At 39.5% G+C, this 24,516-nt stretch overlaps 3 protein-coding genes across 3 annotated transcripts; all 3 read right to left on the bottom strand.

The window, feature by feature from the left end:
- Positions 1–32: 32 nt before the first annotated feature.
- Positions 33–7,099, bottom strand: copb2 (COPI coat complex subunit beta 2). The gene is made up of 22 exons (XM_061044389.1): positions 6,973–7,099; positions 6,400–6,537; positions 6,143–6,229; positions 5,723–5,849; positions 5,465–5,613; positions 5,128–5,274; positions 4,807–4,906; positions 4,551–4,693; positions 4,259–4,458; positions 4,049–4,159; positions 3,872–3,960; positions 3,671–3,777; positions 3,321–3,464; positions 2,969–3,099; positions 2,626–2,833; positions 2,396–2,506; positions 2,019–2,233; positions 1,763–1,901; positions 1,280–1,417; positions 1,088–1,165; positions 764–958; positions 33–523 (listed from the first exon to the last, which is right to left on the bottom strand). Exons 1-22 carry the CDS (start codon positions 6,973–6,975, stop codon positions 428–430), a joined length of 2,856 nt encoding a protein of 951 aa, XP_060900372.1. The 5' UTR covers positions 6,976–7,099; the 3' UTR covers positions 33–427.
- An 878-nt stretch (positions 7,100–7,977) lies between these two features.
- On the bottom strand, positions 7,978–24,164 carry nmnat3 (nicotinamide nucleotide adenylyltransferase 3). The gene is made up of 11 exons (XM_061043728.1): positions 24,043–24,164; positions 22,440–22,586; positions 20,221–20,404; positions 18,995–19,077; positions 17,387–17,800; positions 14,983–15,179; positions 14,263–14,364; positions 9,766–9,985; positions 9,180–9,358; positions 8,308–8,409; positions 7,978–8,144 (listed from the first exon to the last, which is right to left on the bottom strand). The coding sequence occupies exons 2-11, from the start codon at positions 22,549–22,551 to the stop codon at positions 8,091–8,093; spliced, it is 1,647 nt and encodes a 548-aa protein (XP_060899711.1). The 5' UTR covers positions 22,552–22,586; positions 24,043–24,164; the 3' UTR covers positions 7,978–8,090.
- On the bottom strand, positions 12,572–15,736 carry rbp1.1 (retinol binding protein 1, cellular, tandem duplicate 1). The gene is made up of 4 exons (XM_061044388.1): positions 15,579–15,736; positions 15,001–15,179; positions 14,263–14,364; positions 12,572–13,171 (listed from the first exon to the last, which is right to left on the bottom strand). The coding sequence occupies exons 1-4, from the start codon at positions 15,649–15,651 to the stop codon at positions 13,121–13,123; spliced, it is 405 nt and encodes a 134-aa protein (XP_060900371.1). The 5' UTR covers positions 15,652–15,736; the 3' UTR covers positions 12,572–13,120.
- Positions 24,165–24,516: the final 352 nt, after the last annotated feature.

Below are 24,516 nucleotides of genomic sequence, written 5' to 3'. Positions count from 1 at the left end.
AAGCTTCTAATATGCAACACCCAAGTCAAATGTGAATATGTACAGCTACTGCAGTTTATTGGACAGAATGAATTTTGATTTGCCAGTACAGACAACATAAAGCGGAGAGTAAATACAACGTATTGCTTAATGGATAGTTAGTCAAGTATCTCAAACAATCAATAAATGGTGTACAAAATGGGGAGTCTGAAATAGACATGAAGTATCTACTTTTCTTAACAGAATAAAACATTTCTCATATCACCATCATCATCAATATAATCATCTTCTACTTGAACCGTGTCTCTGCAATAGGTTGACATGACAACATAATATTAATAAGATACAAATACAAAAAAGGGGAAAAGGGAGTTTGGTCTCTTTCTCTTTGTTTTTAAATAAGCTCTGAATAGTGCTTGGGAGCAGATGCAGAGTGGTCAGGCAGATCTCAGTCATCTAGAAAGTCATCATCCAGGTTAACGTCTGTTGTATCAATGTCATCCAGCTCCATGTTGTCCAAGTCAACCTCCAGCTCGTCCAGAATCTAAATAGAGACACACATGAAAGAAACATAGTTTTTACAAGAAGAATAAAAAACACATTCCAGTTATGAATAAGTCTTTTATCTTTGTATCAGGGGACTGTGGAAGGTTTTATTTTTGATATTTATAGTGTTATAAAAGTCAAACTGATTTCATCAGATGCTACAGAAGTAGATGGTTATTTAATTTAAAATAAACAATATTTAACTATTTAGACAAATGAAAGACAAATGAATTCCAACCTTTTCTTTTGACTGTGAGAATTCAGCGACTTCCTCCTGTTCTTCTTCTTCCTCCTCCTCCTCTTCTTCTTCCTCCTCCTCCTCTTCTTCTTTGTCCACTGCTGGGGCAGCAGCAGGTTCAGGCTGTGCAAACGTCACAGCTGCTGCTGCTGCAGCAACAGTAGCTGCTGCCACTGATTCCTCACTATCTTGAGTCTGTCATAAAAACATGTAGAGAAAGAGTTTGAGTATAACTGAGCGATGGTCCTTTTAGTTTCTTAACCTCTTGGAAGAGCCCTGTAAAAATAGTCTCAACAAAAAAAATGGTGAATATTCCAAACCAACCTTGGTGCCATGAGGAATGAAGATTCCTTTGGGCTCATATCCCTGAGCCTCTTCAAGAATATTCCTGTCTTCATTGAGCTGACAAATGGCAGGAGTTTGTTAATATACAAAAAATAGGATTGTGATACAACTATAAAATATACTGTCTGCATACGGAACAGCTACCATATCTATTGATTTAAAAAAACTCACTGTGACAAGAGGATAATCTTTGGCGGGCCTGGTGGTACCCAAGCAGCTCTCTCTGAGGAAATGCTCAGCTGCAAAGGCTTCTTTCAGCCCGGGGAATAGATTCTCATACTCTGTAGGGTCTGCTAGGGACTCTGCCGCCTGGAAGGAAGATTCAGTACATGGTAGAACTATTAGATTAAGGCCAAACGCCAACATCCTGTTATTTTAAACTTGATTAACATAATAACTTAGAAATAAGCAAACATTAAATAATACATGGGTAAAATTAAATAACTACACATTTGCATATACAGTATTAATCAATAGGTTAAGGTTATCATATATCTTTTCATATTTTCTGTAGCTTTAGAGTAGGCTATCTGCGACATCTCATAGATAACACAGATCCTGTGTCCATAAATTTTACTCTGAGAGCTAAGGCTTCAACAGTTGAATTTAGCAGTAATATTTCTGATAAACAATCACCGTGATAACCAAACTAACCTTCTGGTTAACCTTTGCCAGGTTCTCCCTCCACAATTTGACCACACGGGACACCTGACTGGGCAGATAAGTGCGAGCTAGGAAGGCTGCTTCAGGTAGTCGGTTTGTCCTGATCAGGAGCTCCAAACATTGATCCAGTCTGTTGAGAAAAGAAGATATGTAGAGTTACAACATACCCCAATGTGATCCATACAAATTTCTGTATTTCCCCCCCGTGTCCACAAATGTCACCACCTTACACTGTTGCAGTACTCACTTTCCCTGCAGGAAGTAGGTCATGAAGGCCACGTTGTTCTTGCCGTCCTTCTCTGCCCCTTCAGCCAGCTTGCCCACCATAGTGGCGTTACCAGAGGCCGTGGCAAGGAGGAGCAGGCCACCATAATCCTGGGCATGGTGCAGGCACTCCTGGGCCAGACCAAATTGGCACTTACTGATAGCCAGCTCTGCTAACTGCTTCCACTTCTGCTCAGACTGCAGGTGAAAGGCGGACAAATGTTAGAAATGTGCCGGGCGGAGAATAATATGACTATTCTGTCTTTTTTTTTTTTTTCAAATCTCTGGTCATGTTTTAGGAAGAAAAACACAATGTGATGCCAAATAATTTGCCTTAAAAGCCATCTAGAAAGCTCTTACCTCTGCCTCTACAGCCAGTTGGTAAGCAATCTTCAATTCTCCCAGTTGTAACGCCAGCTCAAACCTGTGTTCTGGGTCAGTGGACACAGCCAGCGCCTGCTGCTTGAAACCCTGGTGAGACAAAGAAAGAACATTTGTAATTTTTCAAGCTCTAAAGGTTTATTCCTCTTATCAAGCTGGGTTGAAAAACACTGCATCTTGAACTTTGAAGCCCCACTGTATTTTCTAACCTGTTTCTCAAGGAAATGGGCCACCCTGGTTCGCTGCTCCTTGGGAATAGTGGGTAGCACCTTGTCAGCCATTCCAAAGTCCCTCCTCATGACGGCTGTCTGGTACTCCAGGACAGAGACCAGCAGGGAGTAGCTGACAATGTTGAGCTCCTTGTCTCCCAGGTACAGACGGTCATCTTTGGGTATATAACCCAGCAGGTACATGGTTCTGCACAGAGAGAATGCAGGAGATGTAGCATAAAGTTTAAAAGTTGTTGGGATAATAAACACAGTGCTCACAGTCTCTAAAGTAAACATTAAAGCAGATATACGTATATTCAAGTAGAACTATCTGTATTTGTACCTGTCCAGGTGAGCGATAGTAACAATCTCTCCTCCTACAAAGTAGTTGAGCCGGTTCACAGAGCTGGTGTAGATGAAGCAGTCTCCCACCCAGAGTCCGGTCTTTACAATCTCCTGGATCTCTCCCTGGACCTGGAAACAAGGAGGAGGGACACAAAGGTGAAACAGTGAGATGTGGTTTTAAAGTGAAGAAACACTCCTAGCTTCTAAATATGGAGTAAGGAATATATTTGCTATGGGGGGGGGGGGGGGGGGGGGGGACCTTGTGGGCATACACAACATCCAATAGTACATAGATAAGACCAATATGACATGCAAAATGACATAAATATAAATGTGTACTCCACACTCACCTCAAAGGCATCTTCAATACCATCCTCGGTCACTCCTTCATTGTTTTCTTGAGAGGCAGCTACTTTATCTGCCATGTAACGCAAAATGAAAAAGGATTCCTCTGTAGCGATGCAGACAAGTTCACCAGAGTCTGACCAGAAGATCTGAAAAAGTTATGAGAGAGAGAGAAAAAAAGGTGAAGAAGAGATTGAGACAAAATCCGATAATTTGGTGAAATTACTTTACCACGACTTATGATAGGTCTATATTAAAATATTTACACATGTGATGTAAATGCTATTTTTCTACTTAAACACTTTTTTTTTTATTTCCAGAGACTCAAGTCATATTATTGGTAAATCAGTCTTACGTGTTTGGGCTGGATCTCAATACGGCGGATCAGCTCTGTATTCTCCCAGTCATAAAATGCAAGGCCATTGACTGATCTCACTCCAAGCAAGAAACCTCCATAGATCCCTGAAAGAAAGAAATGGAACACATCCAGTGAGTAAGACAGTGGCAAAACTCCACCTCCAAAACCACAAGTCTATTGTGCAACAAACAACATTACCTTCAGCTCCAAAGTCCGGCTTGAAAGATTTCTTTTCTTTGAAATTTTTGAAGATTTTGACAATACTGCTGCTTTCTCTGATAGCATACCTGATGTAAATAAAAACAGTGTCACAGTCAACTACAGCAGGGAGTATTTCACCAAAATCAAAACAGTCATTTCAAACAGAACACTTACTCAGATGAGTCATGAGCCCAGACAAACTCCTGTGCTGAGCCGAAGCTCTTGTTCCTCAAAGCCATGGCAGTATAGATGATATACTCTCCATCTCCGCACACAACAACAAACCTGGTGTAAACAAAAATGGCAAAAACGGGTTGCATAGCTCCTCTAACAGATATCATATTGAAAATTGAGTAAAGATGCCTCTGTTAAGTGCATGCATACCTTCCATTGGGGTTATGTTGGATGGTTTGGGGGTAGATCTCACAGCTGCCCATGTCTTTGACAGCCAATGGCAACCTCTCTCCATCCTTGATCTCAGCGTCACCCATGGCTTTCAGGTTGGCTTGCTGTATTTCACTGTGTTTAGCCCAGATTATTTTTCCATTAGTGTCCATAGACATGGCTGGCTCCTCTCGACCCACCTACAAAGAAGAGGAGGAAAAGAGATTTTCTGTGGTGTCTTAAGATTTCTTTGAGACACACTTTTTCCTCAAAACCTCTTTCTTCGGCTCACCTTGATGATGATGCTTCCTTCATCATAGCCCAGTGCTACATTGTTGGAGCCCCTGAGGCCAGACACACACCACACTCTCTCCATGCCATAGTTCAGGGTGCTCTCCAGGCGGTAAGTGCTTGAGTGCCAGATACGCACGGTACCTACAGACAGAGGAGGACATATTGTGTATAGTGATGTTCAATGAGCTATGAGATGTGATGCAATCTGGTTCAGGTGGTGAGGAGAGTTGAGGATGAGTGGGGTTCCTACTCACCATCTTCTGAGCCGGTGATGATGATGGGTAGCTCTGGGTGGAAGCTGACACAAGATACGTTTTGGGCGTGGCCCTCCAGAGTCTGCACACACGTCTTGTTCTACAACACAAACAGGAGGTATATATAAAGTTAAAGGACATTCACAGAGTTCATTTAGAAAATCTATTAGGAATGCATGCATTATTTTTCAACACTATCAACTATATATTGCGCATTTTATTAGTTAAAGGAAAATCTTTCTGCAGGAAATTAGAATTCACCCAGTCAAAATTGTAATCAAATCCAGGATCAAATATTGAGAATCTCATAATGGTACTAACCTGGTAGTCCCAGATCTTTACTTGGCGGTCATCAGCTCCTGAGATGAGGTAAGGCTTGTCCCCTCCGCTGTAGTAATCAATACAATTGACTCCTTTCTCATGGCCCTCCAAAGTGAAATTGGGAGATGAAGAGCCTAGCTGCCAGACCTGAAACAACCCAGATGACATGACAGAGAGTCATTGAATGCACTTCACAGCCCATTCACTTTAAACATATGTGATGTAAGAATACGCTTTACTGTGGACATTAAAGCTTCAGTACTGCAGTAGGATCTAGATGTCCTGTGGCATTTGCCAAACAACTACTTTAATTTAGCATCAGTACAGTGATCCAAACCTTAATAGTCCTGTCCAGGGAGGCACTGGCAAACTGGTTGTTGTCCTTGGGGTTGATAACTATTTGCATGACATAGTGAGTGTGACCCTCAAACACCTGGCTGCATGACCACTTCTTCTCCCAGTCCCATAGCTTGATCAACATGTCATCTGTGCAGAAAATACAGAAATGCATTTGTGCATGTGTGAGGATTTTAGGACACTGTAATATCTTAGTTTTGTAACTGATAAATTCAGAGCGTCTCGCATGATAGTGTACCACTGCTGGTGAGGATGTAGGGCTGGGTAGGATGGACTGCAATGCAGCGGATGTAATCTGAGTGGGCCTCAAACATGTGAACCCGCTCCAAGGTGTTGTAATTAAACACACGGATCTGCATGTCATCCTAGGCAGGGGAAAATAAATGTTTGAATTTTAGCTGAATTCACAGATCAGTACAATATAATTAACAAATCAGTACAAAAAAGTAAAACTAAAAATATGCTCTTATGTTATGCTGTTTGAATCTAACACAATAATACCAGATGCTTAGCCTACATATAAACAGGGACCCAACACTGCTCAAGATTTAACTTAAAAACCAAAATAAATACATTCAAACTCATAAAGTCTTAAACTACTTGTTTGTTTAACTGCTAGTGTATACGTGATCCCAACACAAAAATGGATGCAACTTACTGCTCCGGTGATGACCCAGTTCTTCCTAGCCACAAACTTAGAGGCTCTGACAGGGAGGTCACACACTTCAAAGGTCTTGACAAGAGTCTGGAAAAAAAGAAACAATTGCCCTGTGAAGGATATCCAGCATGATCCTCCTGATGTGTTTGTCACATTAGTCTGTGATCGCACATTTAGTAACTAAAGTGTTGATGTCTTGTCAAATTGTATTAATATCTGTATGTATGGATGGATGGTGCGTTGAATTGCGGTCATACCTGTGTTTCATGGTTCCAAACACACACACTTCCGTTGTAAAGACTGGCCAGCATCCACGACTCTGTCGGGTGAAGGTCCACACTCTTCACTCGGTCTGACCTGGCTGTCAACCTCCGCTTGATATCCAGCCTCAGAGGCTGAAAGGACATTAAAACATTGATCAACGTATCTATAGATGTGGCTCTATGGACATATCCAGTCAGATGACAACAGCTTTGTAGTGTCAATGTAAGAAACCGGAGTAGTATGAGAGTTAGCCAGGCTAGTGTAACCTTTGCCATGCTACATTGTTCCTTGTTTATTTAAATAATTCAGAGGCCCTGTGTATTTACATCCCACGATAATATCACTACAACTGTCTACAACACGCATTACATTTGGTACCAGCCATCGTATGTCATTTCAATATCCGTCAGCAAAGAGCTCTCATGCTAACTTGAGCTAGGTAGCTATGCTATGCTATTTACAAGAATAGCTCATTATTTTTTACTTTGTTACACTCTCTAATAAGTACAATTGGATGACAGATGAGGAAACAAAACGCACAAAGAATTGCTGAATTAGCCTCTTACCATGATTAATCCCCGTGTTGTCGCAATAAAACCCGATAAATACGATGTGTTATCCAAATGTTAGGACTTCAGTGAACAGAGCACTGGATGATACTGACGTGGAAGTTCCTGATACTCAATCTCGCGATAGCTGCGCTCGGGAGTGGTGACGTGACATGAAAGTCATTCATCTGTTAGGTTAGAACTACAGAGCTGCCACGATTAGGCTTTGAGTTGTCAGTTTCCACGGTTGACAAGTTTCTATACTGTGTTACTAAAACATTTTTAGATTTCTAATTGATTCTTTTGCAGCGTTTCTTGAGATTTCGTCGCAGTGAATGCATTTGAGAGGCCCATCACACCACTTCATTCCTGTTAAGAAGTTTAGGGGTTACCGAAAATAGGTTTAATTTTTTCAAATAGGCCTACTACACTATCATAAATCTGACTCAATTACAATGCAATCATTTTAGTCCGTAAAATGAATGAAACCCCAATACATATCTTAATATTGAGAAAAAGATCTTGTTTGTATTATAGATGGGTTGTTAAAATGAGGACCGTGCAATTGCCGCACATTTAAAACAAACTTGGTCTTGACAAAACGAGAAATATTTGAGTGACACACTACCCCCCACCCCCAAAACGACATCATCATTATCAACAACAATAACAATAATAATGTAAGTAGGGGTAATTGCAGTAAGTTTTTTTTCTGGTTGTTTAGGGTATAGCCAGTGGATAGTGTTAAGATTTATTCTTAGAGGCTTAGATCCGTTGATTAAAAATTATAGCTCATCTCACCTCCATGTGACCAGATTATTGCAACAGATGGCATTTCACCACTGCTTTATAAAATAATCCACTTTGGTAACAATTATGTATTTCAGGAAGCAGAGAAATCCAAATGAGATGTTAAATAACTCTGCTCATTGTACTGTTTGACCCATTTTGACCAATGTCCAAGTCGATACATATTCTTAGCCTCATAGGTTTGTCCTTTTTATTCGCACACAAGAAGACACATTATCTGAAAAGCACCTTTATTTTTTCATCTGGTTCATACATTAAGGAAGACATATTATTTGGGATAAAACAAAAACCTTTTTAACCAAGTAAATGAAAACAGAAATATGCATTCAGTCTTTTCTTTTGAACACTTGAAGACAAATTACATCTTCACACGTCAGCTCCTGTGGGAGGAAAATTGAGTTGAATTCATAAGGGGGTAAAATGAGGATAATTTCATAATTAAAACGGTTATTACAACTTTACAAGCACATCCGTCCATGTTCTTGTTACAAACACAAAAATCAAAATCAAAACACAAAAACATGTCAGATACAGCCAACCCACCAGGCAAAGTTTGCCATCCTCGATCCAGTGTTTCCATCCACGGTTTGCCTTTTCTCCTTTCTGCGTGCACACCAGCTTGTCCCCCTCCCAGGTCACCAGACTCTGTAAGACAAGATTCATTTAACAATTACTGTAATCATAGTCATTAATGTATGTTTTTCTCATTCTGATGAATTTTCCACTTCCACTTTTCAATTGTTTCTACTTTTGGAGGCTAAAGGTTACTGCTACCATTAAGGCTAATGAGTTTAGGATTGCTGTCATGCTGACGTGTAATAATATGCAATGAGTGAAACTGGTTGGTTGAAATCGTTTCCATTAATCAATATGAATATAAAGTTTAACAGTTATTGAACACACATGTTAAACACGTTCAATACATTGAAATACATTTTACCTTATTATTGTTGATGCTTTAATTTTCCTTTAACTCCAGGTTTTTCATTCATTTAATGCAAGAATAAATCAGCAATTTGGTTCACATTTTCTATTTTCCATGTAACTCAATAACGGCATGGATAACAATGCCTGTAGGTATCTTGTAATTATTTGTTAGCATCATTTTCTGCAGCAAACTAATTGGATTTATTAAATACTTTAAGGCCTTTTTTTTCTACCGCTGACTTTTTAAATGAATAAATATCTCCACTCATTGGTATTTAACATAAGTGCATCATCGCTAATCTCTGTTCATTTCATCATCAGCCATCTACTGTAGCTTTCAGTCCACAGAGACCACAGACCAATCTTTGCCCCCGGCACAGTTAGATAACAGCAGCCTCATTATCAGCTGCAGCAAGAAAACAGGGAAATACTAACTCATCCAATAAAACTTCTCAACCCTCGTATCTCTAAATGTGAGGTCAACCTACCTTGATATTTCTGTTGTCCAGTCCCTTGGTGTACTCATCAAACTCGACCTCTACGGTGAAGGAGAGCTCGTAATTCCTTAAGGTGCTCAGTGTTTTGAAGTCAAACTTATCTCCATTTTGAGTGACTACTTTGGTCTGAGATAGGGAAATGGCAATTTTCCTCGTAGCAAAGTCGATATCTAGAGCCAGAAAAAAAAGATTGAGAGTGATAATATAATTTTGAGCTGTTTTAATGGATTAGAAAAGGTTAAAGTTGATCCTGAAAATATGGTCTTGATTACTGTCCATGATTATTCAAAATGAGGAAGACTCTGCATGATTTTGAAATCCAACATCATTGATTGATACTACTTGATACTTAAGAATGTATTATAAAATGTCTGCCTTAGTTGACAACTTTTTGCATTAGCTTCAGGTTAGATATAACAGTAACAAGATCAGAAACACTCTTTGCAAAAAGATTGAATGAGCATGAAATGGCATGATTCTATTACATTTTGTGGTCATTCAACCTGTCACATTACTCTGTTGCACTACTTTAAGACATAAGTAAGAGATCTCAGAGCAAAAATGAAACGTTTCTCACTCAGGACTTTTAAATAATCCTCAAACTTGTCACTGGTCTCGAGTATCCACCTCCCATTGAAGTCTGCAGGCATGCTGGAAGCTGGTGACACTGCTGTGTGTAGACCTTTAAAAAGTGCCAGTAGGGGGACGGTGCAAGGAATGGTCCTGCTTTTAAATGAGTCATGGGGCATGAGGGCAGAAAAGGATTGATAAGTGAGTTTATGGCTTGAAGGGGATTGGTAGGGTCAGTTGTTTTGGAGGAGGGAGGAAACTCACCCTTTTCTTTCAGTCTTTACACGATCACTGGGGGAGAAAGGGCATATATGAGGGTCCACACACACCCACACACACACCACTACACACCAATCACAAGAGCTTTTCTTTATGCACACATGCAGACACTATACTGCGATGGGCAGTGTTCAATGTGCAGATAGGAGAAGCTATTTTGTAACGTCTGCCAACAGTGTGTACTCTTTATTTGAACTTTTCTGTACACTGTGCAAGCTCAAACTCAAGCAGAAACCAGGAACACTCAGCGTGAAGGTTAATATAGTTCAACTGGTCAGTTAAAAAAGAGGCATTTTTCAATATATTGTCAAATGTAAACAAAACAGATGTTTATGCACAGTGAATATCACTTTCTGTCTATATTTATTTCAATTAACTCTCATATTTACTGCTATAAAAATTTATATTTAAATGAGCATTCAATAATCTCTTAATACATACTGTAAGTCTTATTATTTAAAAGGTTGACCCCTGAGATTTTTTTTATCAAAGCAAACCAAAACTGTTAGAGAATGAATGAAAATAATCTATTCTCCTGATGCTACTTTAATTGCCTTTCTGCAAGCCACATAATGTCGCATTGCTAATGGTATAGTCCACCATTCCCACGCTGGATTAAACAGAAGTGCACATGCAGTAGAGATTTTTTTAGAAAACTATATTATCCATGTACATTTTCACAGTCCATTTTCTGGTTCTAGTGAATGTTAAAAGTTGCATTTCTATAGGAGCTCAGGGGCTTGCATGATAAAATGTATGATGCTAAATGACTTAAATGTTATTAAAACTTGTAAATATTTTTGCCTAAAGACTAATCTAATAACTAATAACTGCCAAATCTAATGCTGTTGGCATGACCACCACATACCACTGGTGTCACAAAATCAGGGATTACAATAAATCAAGTAAAACAAACTGCTGGGCGCATGGTGTCTTCAACTTCCTTTACAGTCCATTCAAAGTGTAGTGTGTGCAGGACATATCAATCTTCCATTCTTATTTCCAAGTATTAGGCTTTTTTTTTTTTTTTTAGAATAAGAGGAGGGATCAAAAGGCACTCATCTGAAACAATCAGTTTTAAAGGTCAATTAATTGGTGTGTTACAAATCACTTTGCTATCCATATCACATTACCAGTTATACGCATGAGGCATTAACTTAGATTCATCTATTTGGTCTCAGACTATGAATGCAAAGCTAAATCATGGCTGTGAAGCAATACTTACCGCTACATGTATATTTGCTCTGAATTGAACTGTCTCTGCCAATGTTGACACTGGCTGCTAAAAGAAGTTCATGAACGCCCACAGTGTACTCATGTCAAGACTTTCAACCTTCTAATAATTATCTGTGGCCATCAATGATTACTTGCAGATATGCAGGGTGTAAACAGCTATACCTATAATTGAAATTAATATAAATAAATGAGCTTATTTTGGATATAAATATCAGCGCTTAACTGCATCTAATTAAAAGTGTAGATTGGAGGATCTTTCAGTTTGTGGCGATTTTGGCGCAGCCCTGTGGACAAAGCAGTTCCTCTTGTCTCCTGTGTGTGTCGGTAATGTTTAAATGACAAACAAGCTCATCCTGAACTCTTTTAACATACTAATGTATCCCTCGTTGTGAACCCTGTAGTGGAAAAGGTAAAGGTCCAGATAGCAGCAGTTTAAAACATTAATCTTAGTTAATTAGATATAGCCAAACTGATGGTCTTGTTTGCTCTTGTAGTTCATAAAGAGACGTCAGTATTAATTTCAGTTTGTTTCATAACCAGCTAACAACACAGAACTCCTCACAGGAGCTTTAAATCATGTGATTTTGGATTGGAATTTAAACTACTACATTACATAAGTGATTAAGAAAAGTTTCTGTGTTCAGCAGACCAATGTGAAACCACACCTTTATTGTCATTTCTGCAAATCCATAAGAAATTTGAGTAAATGACTGTCAGCAAGTTGATCCATTCTTTTGGTAGAAACTTTTCACTGAGACTAAATGCAGATTTTCTCTGGTGTCAAACTTCTGTTTCGACCCTTACTTGAGTGCATCATTTTCTCAAACCAGCTAAAGTCAAGGCAGAGAGGGATCAATAACGGTCCCCTGGAGAAGCATGCATAAACAGAGCCTGCAGGTATAAAAGATGGGCAGGTGGCAGGGTAATGCACATAAAGAAGAGAGAGACAGAACAGCAGGGCGAGCAGCAGCAGTAAAGAATGAGCAAGTGAGCTGGACAGCTTATAAAGACTGCCCAATTGGAAATGGTGATGAACGAAGTGAGCTGACAGATTAGCTGATTCAGAGCACAGCAGGGCTGCAGCTGTCCGACTAAAGCTCTGCAGGCTTCACTTCACTTTCTGAAATTCTCAAATAGAGGCCCTTTGAGTTTTAGTGCATGTCTTGAGAGGCATTTTCAGACAGAAGAAGCTTCTAATACCTGATCTGTTAGTCTATGAAACTCAAGTAAACATAAGTCATTTCATTTTGACCTGCATTTGATACAAAACAAGCCTGATAAACACAAGACAAATGACATTATAGTGCACTCTTTACTTTATTGATTCATTCATTTGACTTTTAATGATGGAGTCCTAGAGACAATGGGAGGATAAATATGTACATGTCATAACTGATTTCCATTATGCAGACTGAGAGAAGGAGTTTAAAACCTTCAAACTCACTCGAACATTCATCTTTTCACTCCATAGCAATCATTCGAGAGCTTAAATGGGATCAACCCTTTTAATTTGTGTACTTGCAGCTCTCCTCACTTTCCCCATTACTTTTCCATCAGACAAGCTCACCAATGAAATACACTTCACCTGCAGTAACAGTATGCATGCGTCCAACAGATATACAGCCTAGTATTTAGTGATAATATATGATACACGCCTAGACTCGCCTTTTATTGTGCTGTACATTAATTCATCTCGGCAGAGTAAGGCAATGATTGATGGAGTAATAACATTCTCTCCAGGACAAAAATACTGATCAGGTTTTTGGACGGAGAAGTATGTGTGACTGTTGGGACTTTGTGAGAAAATCCCAGCTGGGGGCACCGTCCAGCTCAGTACAAGAACCAGTTTAGGACTTCTTGAAGACCTGATGGCTAACAGTTCCTGCAGCTCTCAGCTCCTGCAGACAACAGACGACAAATGAGTGTTTTTAGACAAAAAAAGACAGACTCAGAATATACATTGGAAAAAAAGAAAATAAGACGGATGAAATTATCATAAATTCAAAAATTTCTTAACTGAATCATTCAATCACACACAAAAAAACAAGTTGTCATGTGGGCCGGAGGGGCTTAAGATGGGTCACTTATTAGTAATTGATGAAGAAAATGAATGTGAAGCTCTTTAGAGTTCTGAGGGAAAGATGCAGTTTTTCAGGTATGCCTCCTAACCCTTTTACCCTTTAGCCTTGAAGGGTATTCTCTGCCACTAGAGGCCACTGTTGCTCTACATTTAACCCCTCCTCCAGCTCCTCAGAGCTTCCAACTAATTTCACGGGTGCTGATCAGAAAAAAAAAAATCTGCTCGCATCATTTTAGCAAAATAATTTGGCAGATTATTTGAGCTTTGCTTTTACAGCAGTAATCACAGAGAGGAAAATCTGATAATGCTGAGCTAATGAAAATGTTAATGCCCAAGTCATTACTTTAAAGTACTTTCAGAGGCTTTACTTCCATTATGGGCCACGCTGTGAATTTCAAAGAGGAGCTGTTTAAAAGAAGAAGATAATGAAGTCCTTGTAACTGAGATTTAATTGAAATAGTCAAGGAGGAGGCTGATGATGATGATATGTGCTCAATCAGCAGGAGTCTAAGGATTAGGAGATGAATGAGAAGCAGATCTGGATTGTTTTTCCTCTCATAATCGATAAAAATCCTTTTCTTTTGTAAAATCTTCAATCAATCTTTTTGTTTGATCAGAGGGGGATCGAGTAAAAAATATAATGCTACCTTTCCCTTTTGAGGTAGTTCTTTTTAAGCAAAATAATATGACTTATTTGGCTGTGCATGAATCACATCCACATACTTCCAAAGATAGTGTGCATGCAACTCACTCAGTTATTACTTCTGCAGCATGAGGGCCAATTTGCAAGTCTGTCACACATAAAAATATATGCAACGCACATACGGTGCTGGGAGGCGTTCTGGATTTGGATTAAAGTGTCCAAATTGCGATCATTACTATTCATGTCAGGAGCTGATGTTTTCTCACCAGATGAAGCTCATCTCCGTCCACCCAGTGGGTCCAGCCTCTACCTTCAATCTCTCCCTTCTGCACACACACCAGCTTGTTTCCCTCCCAGGTGATTGTGGTCTGCATGTCAAAGGTCATGAAGAAAATGTCAATGTAATACAGGAAACACCAGGGCAGGATTTATTTTAGATGTAACAACATGTGATGGATTTTCACATTAAAAATGTGTAAACTCACTTATATATCTATATGCAGTCTTTCCCCAACCAACCCTCTATAAACAGTGTTTCAATATAATCTGCACAAACTCACACAGACACACAAAAGACACATGTGACCCTTACCCTTAAAAACAGCTTATAGATTATCTATAATCAGCACACAAAAAAGGTCAAGCACCACCACGGATAATCTTACATCCTATTTAGAATTCAGGGACATATTTTGGATTAAATAAATGTGAGTCTGTGTGTTCTTTCCAGCAGTATCTGACACTAGTCTTCAGTCAAAGAGTCAAATTGTTAAGAAGAGTTTAAAAAATGTTGAGGAAACTTTTTTAAGCAGGTGAAGAGGCCATATTCCAGCACATCATATGCTTGTTAAATTCTGCAGAAAAGTCCAAGGGTAAGCTGTTCAAACTAAACTGTAGCGATGCACTTCTCTAAATGTGTGGTTGAAGAAGTTTGTAAAAACAGTTTCAAACATCAATATAACTTGTATTTAATCTCGTCTTGGTACCTCAGTCCAAATACCCACCATGCATTTCCTGTCATCCACTCCGGAAAGATCCTCCTCAAACTCCTTGCCCACGTGAAAGTCCATGTTGTAGTTTTTGAAAGTGCTGAGGGTTTTGATGGTAATGTGGTCCCCATCATGGACGATTTCCTTGTCAGGCTTCAGCAAGTTGGCGATTTTTCTGATGGCTACATTTACATCTGCAACAGGAGCCCCCAAAAAAGGAAAGTTAAAAGAAACAGGACCATAAGATTTTTCAAAATGCATTTACACGGTTTCAGATAAACATGTACTGATTTAAAGACAGTTTCATTCATGTGGTTTTTTAATTGATCTTGTTAATGAAGTATGGTTCATGTAGTCATTACCTTGAAGCAAATTTAAGCAATCAAGTATTGAAACTATATGCACTATGCTCCAAACTGTTAAATAGGAGAAATCAAACAAAAAACTAGCAATCTGCAGTCTTGCTCTACTACAATCTACAGATGAGGCTTTTATGAGTAGCAGACAGTTATAAACATGTTTATAATATCAAATTTGTATACATTTTTAACCTTCAAATGTTTGACCTCCACTCTCCTCTGCCACTAACTCACCAAGAGCCTTCATGTACTCCTCAAAGTTATCACTGGAAATCATTTTCCAATATCCATTCAGATCAGTGGGCATGGTGACTGTTCTCTGCTGCGGTCCTTACTTTCCTGTGAATGAGGAGGTCCGCTGTAGACGGCTACTGGTGAACGAGTGCAGAACTTGCTATCCAAAGCCTCAATTTGAATGAAACCAACTTTAATCCGATTACCTGCCGGGTCTCATTCTTTTTAGTGGGAAATGCCGCTTGCACCTCCCTCTTCCCTCCCACTGGTTGACACCACGTAACCCCTTCAATCCCCTCCACACAATGTATGCTGGGAACATGTGGCATGCATACATAACGTGGAAAACACTTGCTCTTGTGTATGTGGGATTAGGGTGAACACTTCCATTATTAAATGACAGAGGCACACTTACACAGAGCTCCAAATGTGGCAAATTCATCCTGGCCCTGTTCTATAAAAAGAAGCTGTTTTAATCATGGACAAATCAGGGTTATAATGACAATTCAGAGCCATTCTATTAAAACATTGAACAGTCTTTTAATGAGTCTGATTGGAGCACACATTGTGGATAATTTTCAAAGTACAAAAGCAGAATCACCTGAGCTTAAAATGAACCAACTGCAACAATTAAATAAAGCACAATGGGCCTGTCACTGCTTTTGTTTCGCTTAAATAACTTAATTTGATAATCTCTACTTTTGGCCCAGCTGCAGCCAACCCACTGTCTCAATCCCACCACTAACTGAACACAAAGACACACACACACACACACACACACACACACACACACACACACACACACACACACACACACACACACACACACACACACACAGACGAGACATGCATACACATAGCATCTTTCTAAGGATGCCAGTTCGTATCACCCGCAGCGATGCTCTCACTCTCATTGGCCTCAGTGAGAATGCACCTCCTGTAGCCGAGCAACTGTCAAGATTACTTTAAATCCTTTGGTGGAAATACACAGACGCTGTGTGTGGATGATAATGTGAAACTGAAAGATCCACACTTAATTGCTGTCAGGAGGCTTCTGCCGAGTAAAAAACACAAAGAATGTAAAAACAGGATTAAGTTTGCTACAATTAAAAATGTACACAGCGGGTGTTCTGGTAGGTGCACGTCCTTTAATAGAAATGGGACATATATACAAAGAAACATGGTGATATTAAAGACCCATTTAGAACACAGAATTTCTCTACCAGAAGCACACGGCTTTAAAACAGCAAAATATGAAGACTCCTTAACATTATGATGGATTAATGCACCTTATACCATGTTTCACAAACAGTCAGTATATAAAGTGACTTTGTCAGCACTATAAAACCCTTGTATTGTGTTGTACAAACTTTTTGAGGGAAAATTGTTTTCATGATTTGGAAAGGGAAAATAAACACTCATCAGACAGAAATCTTTAAATATACAGAATTTTATTTGAATGTGTCGAACTTTGCAATGATGAGCAATGAATAAAGCTATAAATGATGAAAAAATCTCTGCTAAAAATGTTCTTTCATATGCTGGCACAAAGACGCGGCTCAGATTTTGCACTCTTGCTGGGCGTTATTTAAAATAAGCCTCCCACTGTTTAGATTTTTCTAACTGAAATAAGGTGAATTTTGTTTTTGGCAAACTATTATTTCTTTATAGATGTTTGCAGCATGTGTACATTTTTATCCCGCTGCAGTCAGGTTGAATTACACAGAGCTTCCCATCCCTGAAGAGAAGCACTGATCTGTGGGTGAACTCTCACATCAAGGTCTCTCATGATCAGCCTTCTAGCTATCAGTCATCCAGACTCTTCACAGGCTGTTGTGCCTGTTTGGCGAGCGGCCTCAGTACCATGCCCTCGTTTGTCCTCTCGCTGTCCTCCGTGTAGAGGTTGTGCTGGTGAACATAATCTATCACAGAATCTGGGATCAGGTACTTCACGCTCAGACCACGTCTAAGACCTCGCCGGACCTCGGTAGCGCTCGTTTCATTCCTCACCCACTCCCTCACCAGGAAAATGTTTTGACTGTGGCGGGAAAGAGTGTCTGACTCTTGCACGGCTCGCTCGGGTTGAAGACCCCCTCGACTAACACAGACGAGACCGAAACGTCCGGCCACCTCCTCCACGTGGTCGTCCTGCCACAGGCCGGGGATCTTAAAGGTGTCGAGGAAATCAGCTCCGCAGAGGAGCTTCAGCTGGGGGCGGGGGCCTGAATGGAGAGGAGGATAAGATGGGGAAGACACTGTGTATGTCTTTACTGCGCTTTCCTTGAACGTTTTACCACAGACAGGATAAAACATGGCATGACATATGCTCTACACGAAGGCTGCATGAAAAAAGATGCAAAGATGTCGGTCAGTTTAACATTTCTAAAGCGACTGAGGGAGGTTTCTAAGCAGTAAAGGACAGAACGACTGCTTCACATGTTTTCTTTTCAGTTTAATGCTGGCAGTCATTAATTATTCTTTAAGATGTTTTATGATGCTTCTTGATTTAAAGAAAGCTTAATTGGAAAAAAACATACGAAAACAAAAATGTGTTTTTTTAAACATCATTACCAACTAGTTCACCTTTTCTGTATAAAAATGAACTCTCATGGGAAAATGAAAGCCATGAGCTCAATGGGAAAGATAGATATACCATAAGTTTGCTTATTTTATTCATTATGTATATTTTTGTAATAATCATTTTATTTATAGGGCTGGAGTTGCACAGTGTACTGCTGGGTTTCTATGTTTACCTAATGATGCAGGCTGCTGTACACATTGTGAAAATAAGACAATGCAGAGTAAAAAAGAGAGACAAACAAAGCAAACATACATTCTTTGTGAACAAAACATTTGAAATAATTTTAAAAATGAATATGAATATATAATAATGTATATATTTTTACAATTCACGAATAACCCTAAAGAATGTTCCTAGACGATGATTGGCCAGCCTTCAGTTATAAAAAAAAACACAGTATTCATACATGCTGTAACACACACAAGCACACGCCCTAAAATGTTGACGATGGTATGCCAACAGGCTTATTGTCCACAGGTACACTGTTAATCATGTTCAGAATGTGTGCAGTATGTTTACATGTAAACACGTGGTAATAAGCAATAACTCTGATATAGCCAACAGTATTGGACAAAGTCGAGCGTTGACCTGCTGGTGGCTTTTAAGGAAAAATGAGGGGTCAACAAATGCTCTAGGATTCACCTGGTTGAGAACAAGACAGTTTGTAGAATATTTGAAGGTAACACACCTGACAGTTGTTGCATTATTTCTATTTAAATTATATCTGGACCAAACCAGTGGACAGACCAGCCAACACTGCCATTTAAACATGAGAAGAAATCAATTACAACACAAATCCACAAATCCTGAATTCATAACATTAAGAGGTTCTTACTTGGGAGGGAAATAGAATTTCCATTGAAGTCGTCTTGCTCAATATGCCCTTCATACTCCTTCAGAATACGCCCGTAATGATACCTGCCCAAAAGACAGAACAAATGACAGATACAGAAAGGCTGAGAATGTATTCCTTTGATATCTTACATAACAAAAAAGTACATTATTTTCTATTTTGATATTGAATATTTCGCCATTTATTTGCTGATGTAACCACTAACTAGTTGTTGTACATTCATTATTCATCTTACTCTGTCAATTTAAGTGAAGCTTCATCAAACTATCTGTAATGGTTCCATATAATAATCCACGAGTCACACAGGAACATGTAAGAGAGATGAATGAAAAACTTCACTGTTTTCATGTTAAGCTTCTTAAAGATGTGTGAGTCCATTTGCGTGTGTGCAGTTTATGCATTAGAGAGCAAGGTTACGTGTGACAGGGCTTCGTCAATGCCTCCGGACAAGAGGCCATTTCATGCCTTGATAATCACCCATGTTGCACAAACATGTGGGGGCTGGCTGAGATGCAATCATAAGGGGCTTTGTCAGCAGTGTGGACAAGAAGGAGAGTGAAATATGGAAGAAATGTAATGAAACAAGAGTGAGATACCTTTTTTAAATAATCTGAAATGTCAAACTACACACAGAGTGTGTGTGTGAAATATAAGATTAATTCCCTAAGGGAAAACCTAAATAAAACCAATCTGCAAATACATTTCCTATTGCTGCACTGAAAACTTCTGCAATACTGAGATATTCATATATCATTCAGATTAACTCTGCTGCCTCTTTCACCCCCATATTCATGTGCCCAGACAGCCCTTTGCATATCAACAAATCCGACTTAGCCAATGAATTTAGCAGCTTGTGCCCCTGATTTCACCTCATGAAAACCCAGACCTGACGAGGGTCCAGTCTGGTCTGGCAACTCAGAGCTTGTAATTGAGACTCAGGGAGCCTGGCAACACTCTGTTAAATAATCGGTTGAGGTTGGCACGCAGCAGGACGGATGGAGGAGCAGCCAAGGAGAGCACATCTCCCAGAGCTCTGCTGGTGCTGGTTCTGTGGTAAAACTAGGACGCATCAGAAGAGAAACAAATATTCCTCTTAAAGGCTGAGTTCAATCCCAAAGTCCTCTGCATGTTCCCCTGCTACGTTCAGCCTTATTGTCTCAAAGAATCTTTTCTTTTAACTCTGATGGTGCTCTGACTAGGTTTTATACCTCATGGTTACCACAGTCTCTGTCCAGTCTGGCTGTTGGCTCTCCCATTCATCAACTGTGACCCAGTTTGAGCTCTGCAGCGCCAACTTAGCCATAGCAATTCTGTGCTTAGCCAGTACCAGGCCTTGCTTTCCATAACCGTCACTCACTGGAGACACGATGCCACCCACCACCTGGTACTGGCCTGAGGGAAGAGAGGATCAAAACACATTTTCTGGGTCATGTCAGACGATACAGAAATGGAATGTAAATCAGTAGATAGAGTCATCTCATAGAGATACTGGTGTTCATATATCAGTACTTTTCTAAATCCAACATTTCAGCACAATCGCTTAAACTGAGTGATAAAGGCACAAAAAAATATACTTATCAACAGCTCATGTTGTGATATTAATTCTATTGGTTTAGAAACTGCTTTAATAAATGGGTTACTAAAGTATTAAAACAATCTGAATTTTTGTAGGAGAAACTAGTTGTAAATAGTGCTCACCCTAGTTTTTAAAAAGCAGATGTATTTGCATCTGCTTCTATAGCCAAGACAATCAGCAACAGGCATGATAAAAGCAGAATTTCTGATCACCCTGGAATCAGTCAGCTGATCTGTTATTGGTGAGGGGTCAACTGGAAACTCTAAGAGCATTATTGATGTTCCTGCCCACTCAAACGCTCCTCTGTGCATGCGTTCATAAAGTACCTTAGAGAGAGCTGACTCAGGGGCGATATAGCTCTAAAGGTATAACGATGTCATTATGAACATGTGACCAGGCAGTTCTCTTGCTAAGAGCAGCTTTGGAAGTAAATTGGCCGAGTTTTGGTGAGGAGCCTGTGTCTGCTGACACGATTGTTACATACGACTTAGTGGCCACACGTCAAGAAACTTACCCGAGGGCGAATGAGCTTTAAATTCATACAAGAAGATTACAAGGGAAGTGCAAATTAGGTGTGAACCTGCAGTGGTGGCCATAGTCAATAGAGGGCACCGCCCACCTACTCCCCACGAAGAGAATAACAGACCTTCACTGAATAAGATTATTCAAACTTATTACATTTTCAATAAAGGATATACATACACGTACAAATTGGTTAGCCAGTTAATAGCATTTTCCGGTAAGTTTTAGCATCAAGCTTACTAAGATAAACATCCCTGTCGATCAGTGAGAAATTGTGCCCTCCCTGTGGGAACAATGCACGAGCCGCTACTGGTCTCCAGCATCAGAAATATTGGGTTAGGACTACAAAGAGCATAATACAGAACAGAAGCATTCATCTGGAGTTGTACTTATGACACTTAGGAGCTCCTGTTTGAAGGATTTATAAAGTGCCGTTTCGAGCCAACATCCAGGAAGAGCATGTCGGCTTGAAATGTCACTTAATAAATCCTTCATACGGGAGCTTCTTGGGGTGATGATCTTGTTCTGCTTTCTTTATCTATTCGTGTTTTTTGGATCCAGCACCCACTGAATGTGTATGTCTTTTTTGATTTTTCATTATATTTACGACATCTGTCATGAATGCCAGTGCAAGTATTATCCTCCTTTGAGCATTTATATTCAAGCGGCTCGTTAAATAAATCTGTGCATTAATAGTAACTTAACTTTAAATTTTCTTCTACAGCCTCGCTCTTACTGTGTTTGCTTGGTGCTATAAGGATCAGAGACAGTAGGTTTATCAAGGCGTGTTTGCAGGTAGCAGCTGCCTGCTGCTGCTGTTACAAGTTTTGATGAAAGCAGCGAAGCCAAACAGTAAATCTATAAACCATAAAAGAAAAACAATGAGCTAGTAATGCTTCAGAGTTGGGTCATAACTCTCTTTAGGTTAATTACTATGATCAACCTCTCTCTCTCACTGTACACATTATCATGTGATGCACTGTTAATTCAAATAATAATAATTGGGGGTACCCGGATAGCTTTGTGGTTATGTCGCACATCCTATGTGGCATGTACAGAGGCTATAGTCCAGCTGTAGGTTCAAATAGGCCCTTAGCCCATTGCTGCATGTCATCCACCACTCTCTCCTCCCACTATTTCCGGCTCTCTTCAGCTGTCCTATCCAATAAGGGTGAAATGACCCAAAATACAACTTAAAAAAAAGAATATCAAATGTTGGGCATTATCAAAAGCTTCATCAGGAGGAGCTGTGACCCTACAGGGCATCTGTAAAGTTAAATAAAACACACAAACAAAGCAAACACAGCATCTGTGAAGTCTGGATCTGACCTGTGCTGTGCATGTGGTCTCTGGCCAGTTCAAACAGTCTCATGTGCTGGTTGGTGATGGGATTAAAGGAGCCGCAGGCCAGCAGGACTAGTGGCACACGGCGAGTCGCCATCCCTGCTTTAACCTCCCACTTCACTGTTGAAGAACCTTGGGGGTAAAACAGAAGACAAAGTCGTTGACATTATGGGAGTAAGAAAAAGAGAACCGTTATGGCTCTTACCAGTGATGCTGGTTTTGAAGGTATGAGTATCCAGGAGGTAAAAATTAAGATTTATGTGACTAATTACATTTCTGTGTTTTTAATACTGACTTTGGAGAATATGAATACATAAGAAATAGACTGAGAACTAGAAAGTAAAAGCAGTTAAAGACATTCCTCTGCCAGAACCTTCCACAGGAAGCTGTGCAGAAAAGTTTTACGTATCCGAAAGTCAGTTTTTACTTTCAAATAAATCGGCTAAGGTTGCCTCAGTTGCATAAACCAAAATAAAAAAACTATTTGTCATTTGGTGGTAGTTTTTATTATCATCATTTTCAGCCCATTTATCACTGGGACACCCAAAGAAATGACAAACAACAACAATAAATATGGTTGCACTTTACCACAGTCAGTCACCAAAGGTTGAGAAACACTGCAGTGTTATTTTTGTCTTACTGTGTACCCATATGAGAAACAAGCCTTGAACAATCCCTGTCAACGCATTAGATCCAAATATGGTTAAATAAAAAAACAGGCTCTGCAGCAGGTTTTAAAGTAGAATTAAAAAAACTAACTTGTTTTTATAATGCCTTTATAATAATAAATGCCTTAACGCTGTAAAGCATTTTGAATCGCTTAATGTATGAACTGTGCTCTGTAAAGAAACTTGCCGGGCCTTAATCAAGACTTTAAATAACCCAATAAAAGCTCTGGCAAGATACATCTCAATATATCTGATTATGTGTTTGTTCATGAGACGTGACTAGATTATTTGTCACTCTATTTTTATAACATCCACAGCAGTTATTTGTATAACCAGACTATCTCATTCTTTATAGTCATTTTTAATGGATTAACCTACAAGACTACTGTAGTTTATTATCTAATGTGTGGGCTCCATGTCTTAAGATAATAATATCCAAAAGAAACCAAATGTTTTTTTGTTTTTTTTTATGTCTTTTAACGTCGTGCAACAACGCAGCGAAATGGCATTTAAAAACTGCATTGATGGAGATTACCCTTTTTTTTTCAATCGTGGAAACTTCCTGCAGCAAACTTTATTAGTCAAAACAAAGTGTACGGATGACAGGTGAATGACGAATACACGAGAGCAGAGACTGTCACCTGTTTCATAACAGAAATGATATCAAACGTTTCATGCAGTGAGACGTAAAAACTAGGAGTAAGACGACATATCAGTAAGAGGACAGCACATAATATTCTGTCAACGAAGTCTTGACATTGAAAAAGCAGCTACGATGAATTAGCCTCGTAAAACCTACAGACGTACAAAGCGACAAACACACATAACACTGTTTAAATGAAATGAACAGTAGTTGATATAAAATGTCAAATTGTACATTTTCCCACGTTAAAAGTATGAATTTCAATTAATTTGATTACCTTCTTTTCACATTGTTGCTTTTAGCTCAGTGTGTTACACTTTTTACACTCCCCCGTTCCGAGAAGCTCGATGGTTCCGCTCAGAGAAACTGGCTCAACTGCGCCCGCTGCTGGACGACGCTTATTCCGAGTGAAAGTGAAGGAGCTCTCCGTGGTCCTGACATGCACAGGACACGCAGCTGGTTAGTATCTGTAATAACATACAGTTAAGATGCACAGGAGTTTTAGTCTCACATGTGTTTTGTGCCACTGAGTTTCTTTCCAGCAAAAAAACTGCTATAATCAGTAGCTGACCTTTACAGAAGTGGAGCATCAAACACCTACATGCTCCTGGTAACCTTTCAGTCCGCTGATGCTAACTGCCTGTCAGGCGAAAAGGAGAAGCTTTGTCGATCCCTAATTGACTGTGTGTAGTGCAGCTGGCAGCAGATGAAGAAATGGATGTACTGCTAATATGTTTTCAATTTGCTCTGC

Source organism: Labrus mixtus, chromosome 8 (assembly GCF_963584025.1).
Source record: "Labrus mixtus chromosome 8, fLabMix1.1, whole genome shotgun sequence".
NCBI lineage: Eukaryota > Metazoa > Chordata > Actinopteri > Labriformes > Labridae > Labrus > Labrus mixtus.
This window is presented reverse-complemented; position numbering and strand designations above follow the sequence as displayed.

Excerpts from the sequence above, each read along its gene's own strand:
- copb2 (XM_061044389.1), bottom strand. Across the intron at positions 4,160-4,258 it reads CAACATAACCCCAATGGAAG|GTTTGTTGTTGTGTGCGGAG; the intron begins GTATGCATGCAC and ends TGTTTACACCAG. Across the intron at positions 2,507-2,625 it reads CCCATTTCCTTGAGAAACAG|GGTTTCAAGCAGCAGGCGCT; the intron begins GTTAGAAAATAC and ends TTGTCTCACCAG.
- rbp1.1 (XM_061044388.1), bottom strand. The coding sequence starts at position 15,651 with ATGCCCACTGATCTGAATGGATATTGGAAAATGATTTCCAGTGATAAC. Across the intron at positions 15,180-15,578 it reads GGAGTACATGAAGGCTCTTG|ATGTAAATGTAGCCATCAGA; the intron begins GTGAGTTAGTGG and ends CTCCTGTTGCAG. Across the intron at positions 13,172-14,262 it reads ACGGAGATGAGCTTCATCTG|GAGCTGAGAGCTGCAGGAAC; the intron begins GTGAGAAAACAT and ends TGTTGTCTGCAG.
- nmnat3 (XM_061043728.1), bottom strand. The coding sequence starts at position 22,551 with ATGGCGACTCGCCGTGTGCCACTAGTCCTGCTGGCCTGCGGCTCCTTT. Across the intron at positions 17,801-18,994 it reads AAATTCTATTTCCCTCCCAA|GCCCCCGCCCCCAGCTGAAG; the intron begins GTAAGAACCTCT and ends CTCTCCATTCAG. Across the intron at positions 14,365-14,982 it reads TGGTGGGTATTTGGACTGAG|ACCACAATCACCTGGGAGGG; the intron begins GTACCAAGACGA and ends TTTGACATGCAG.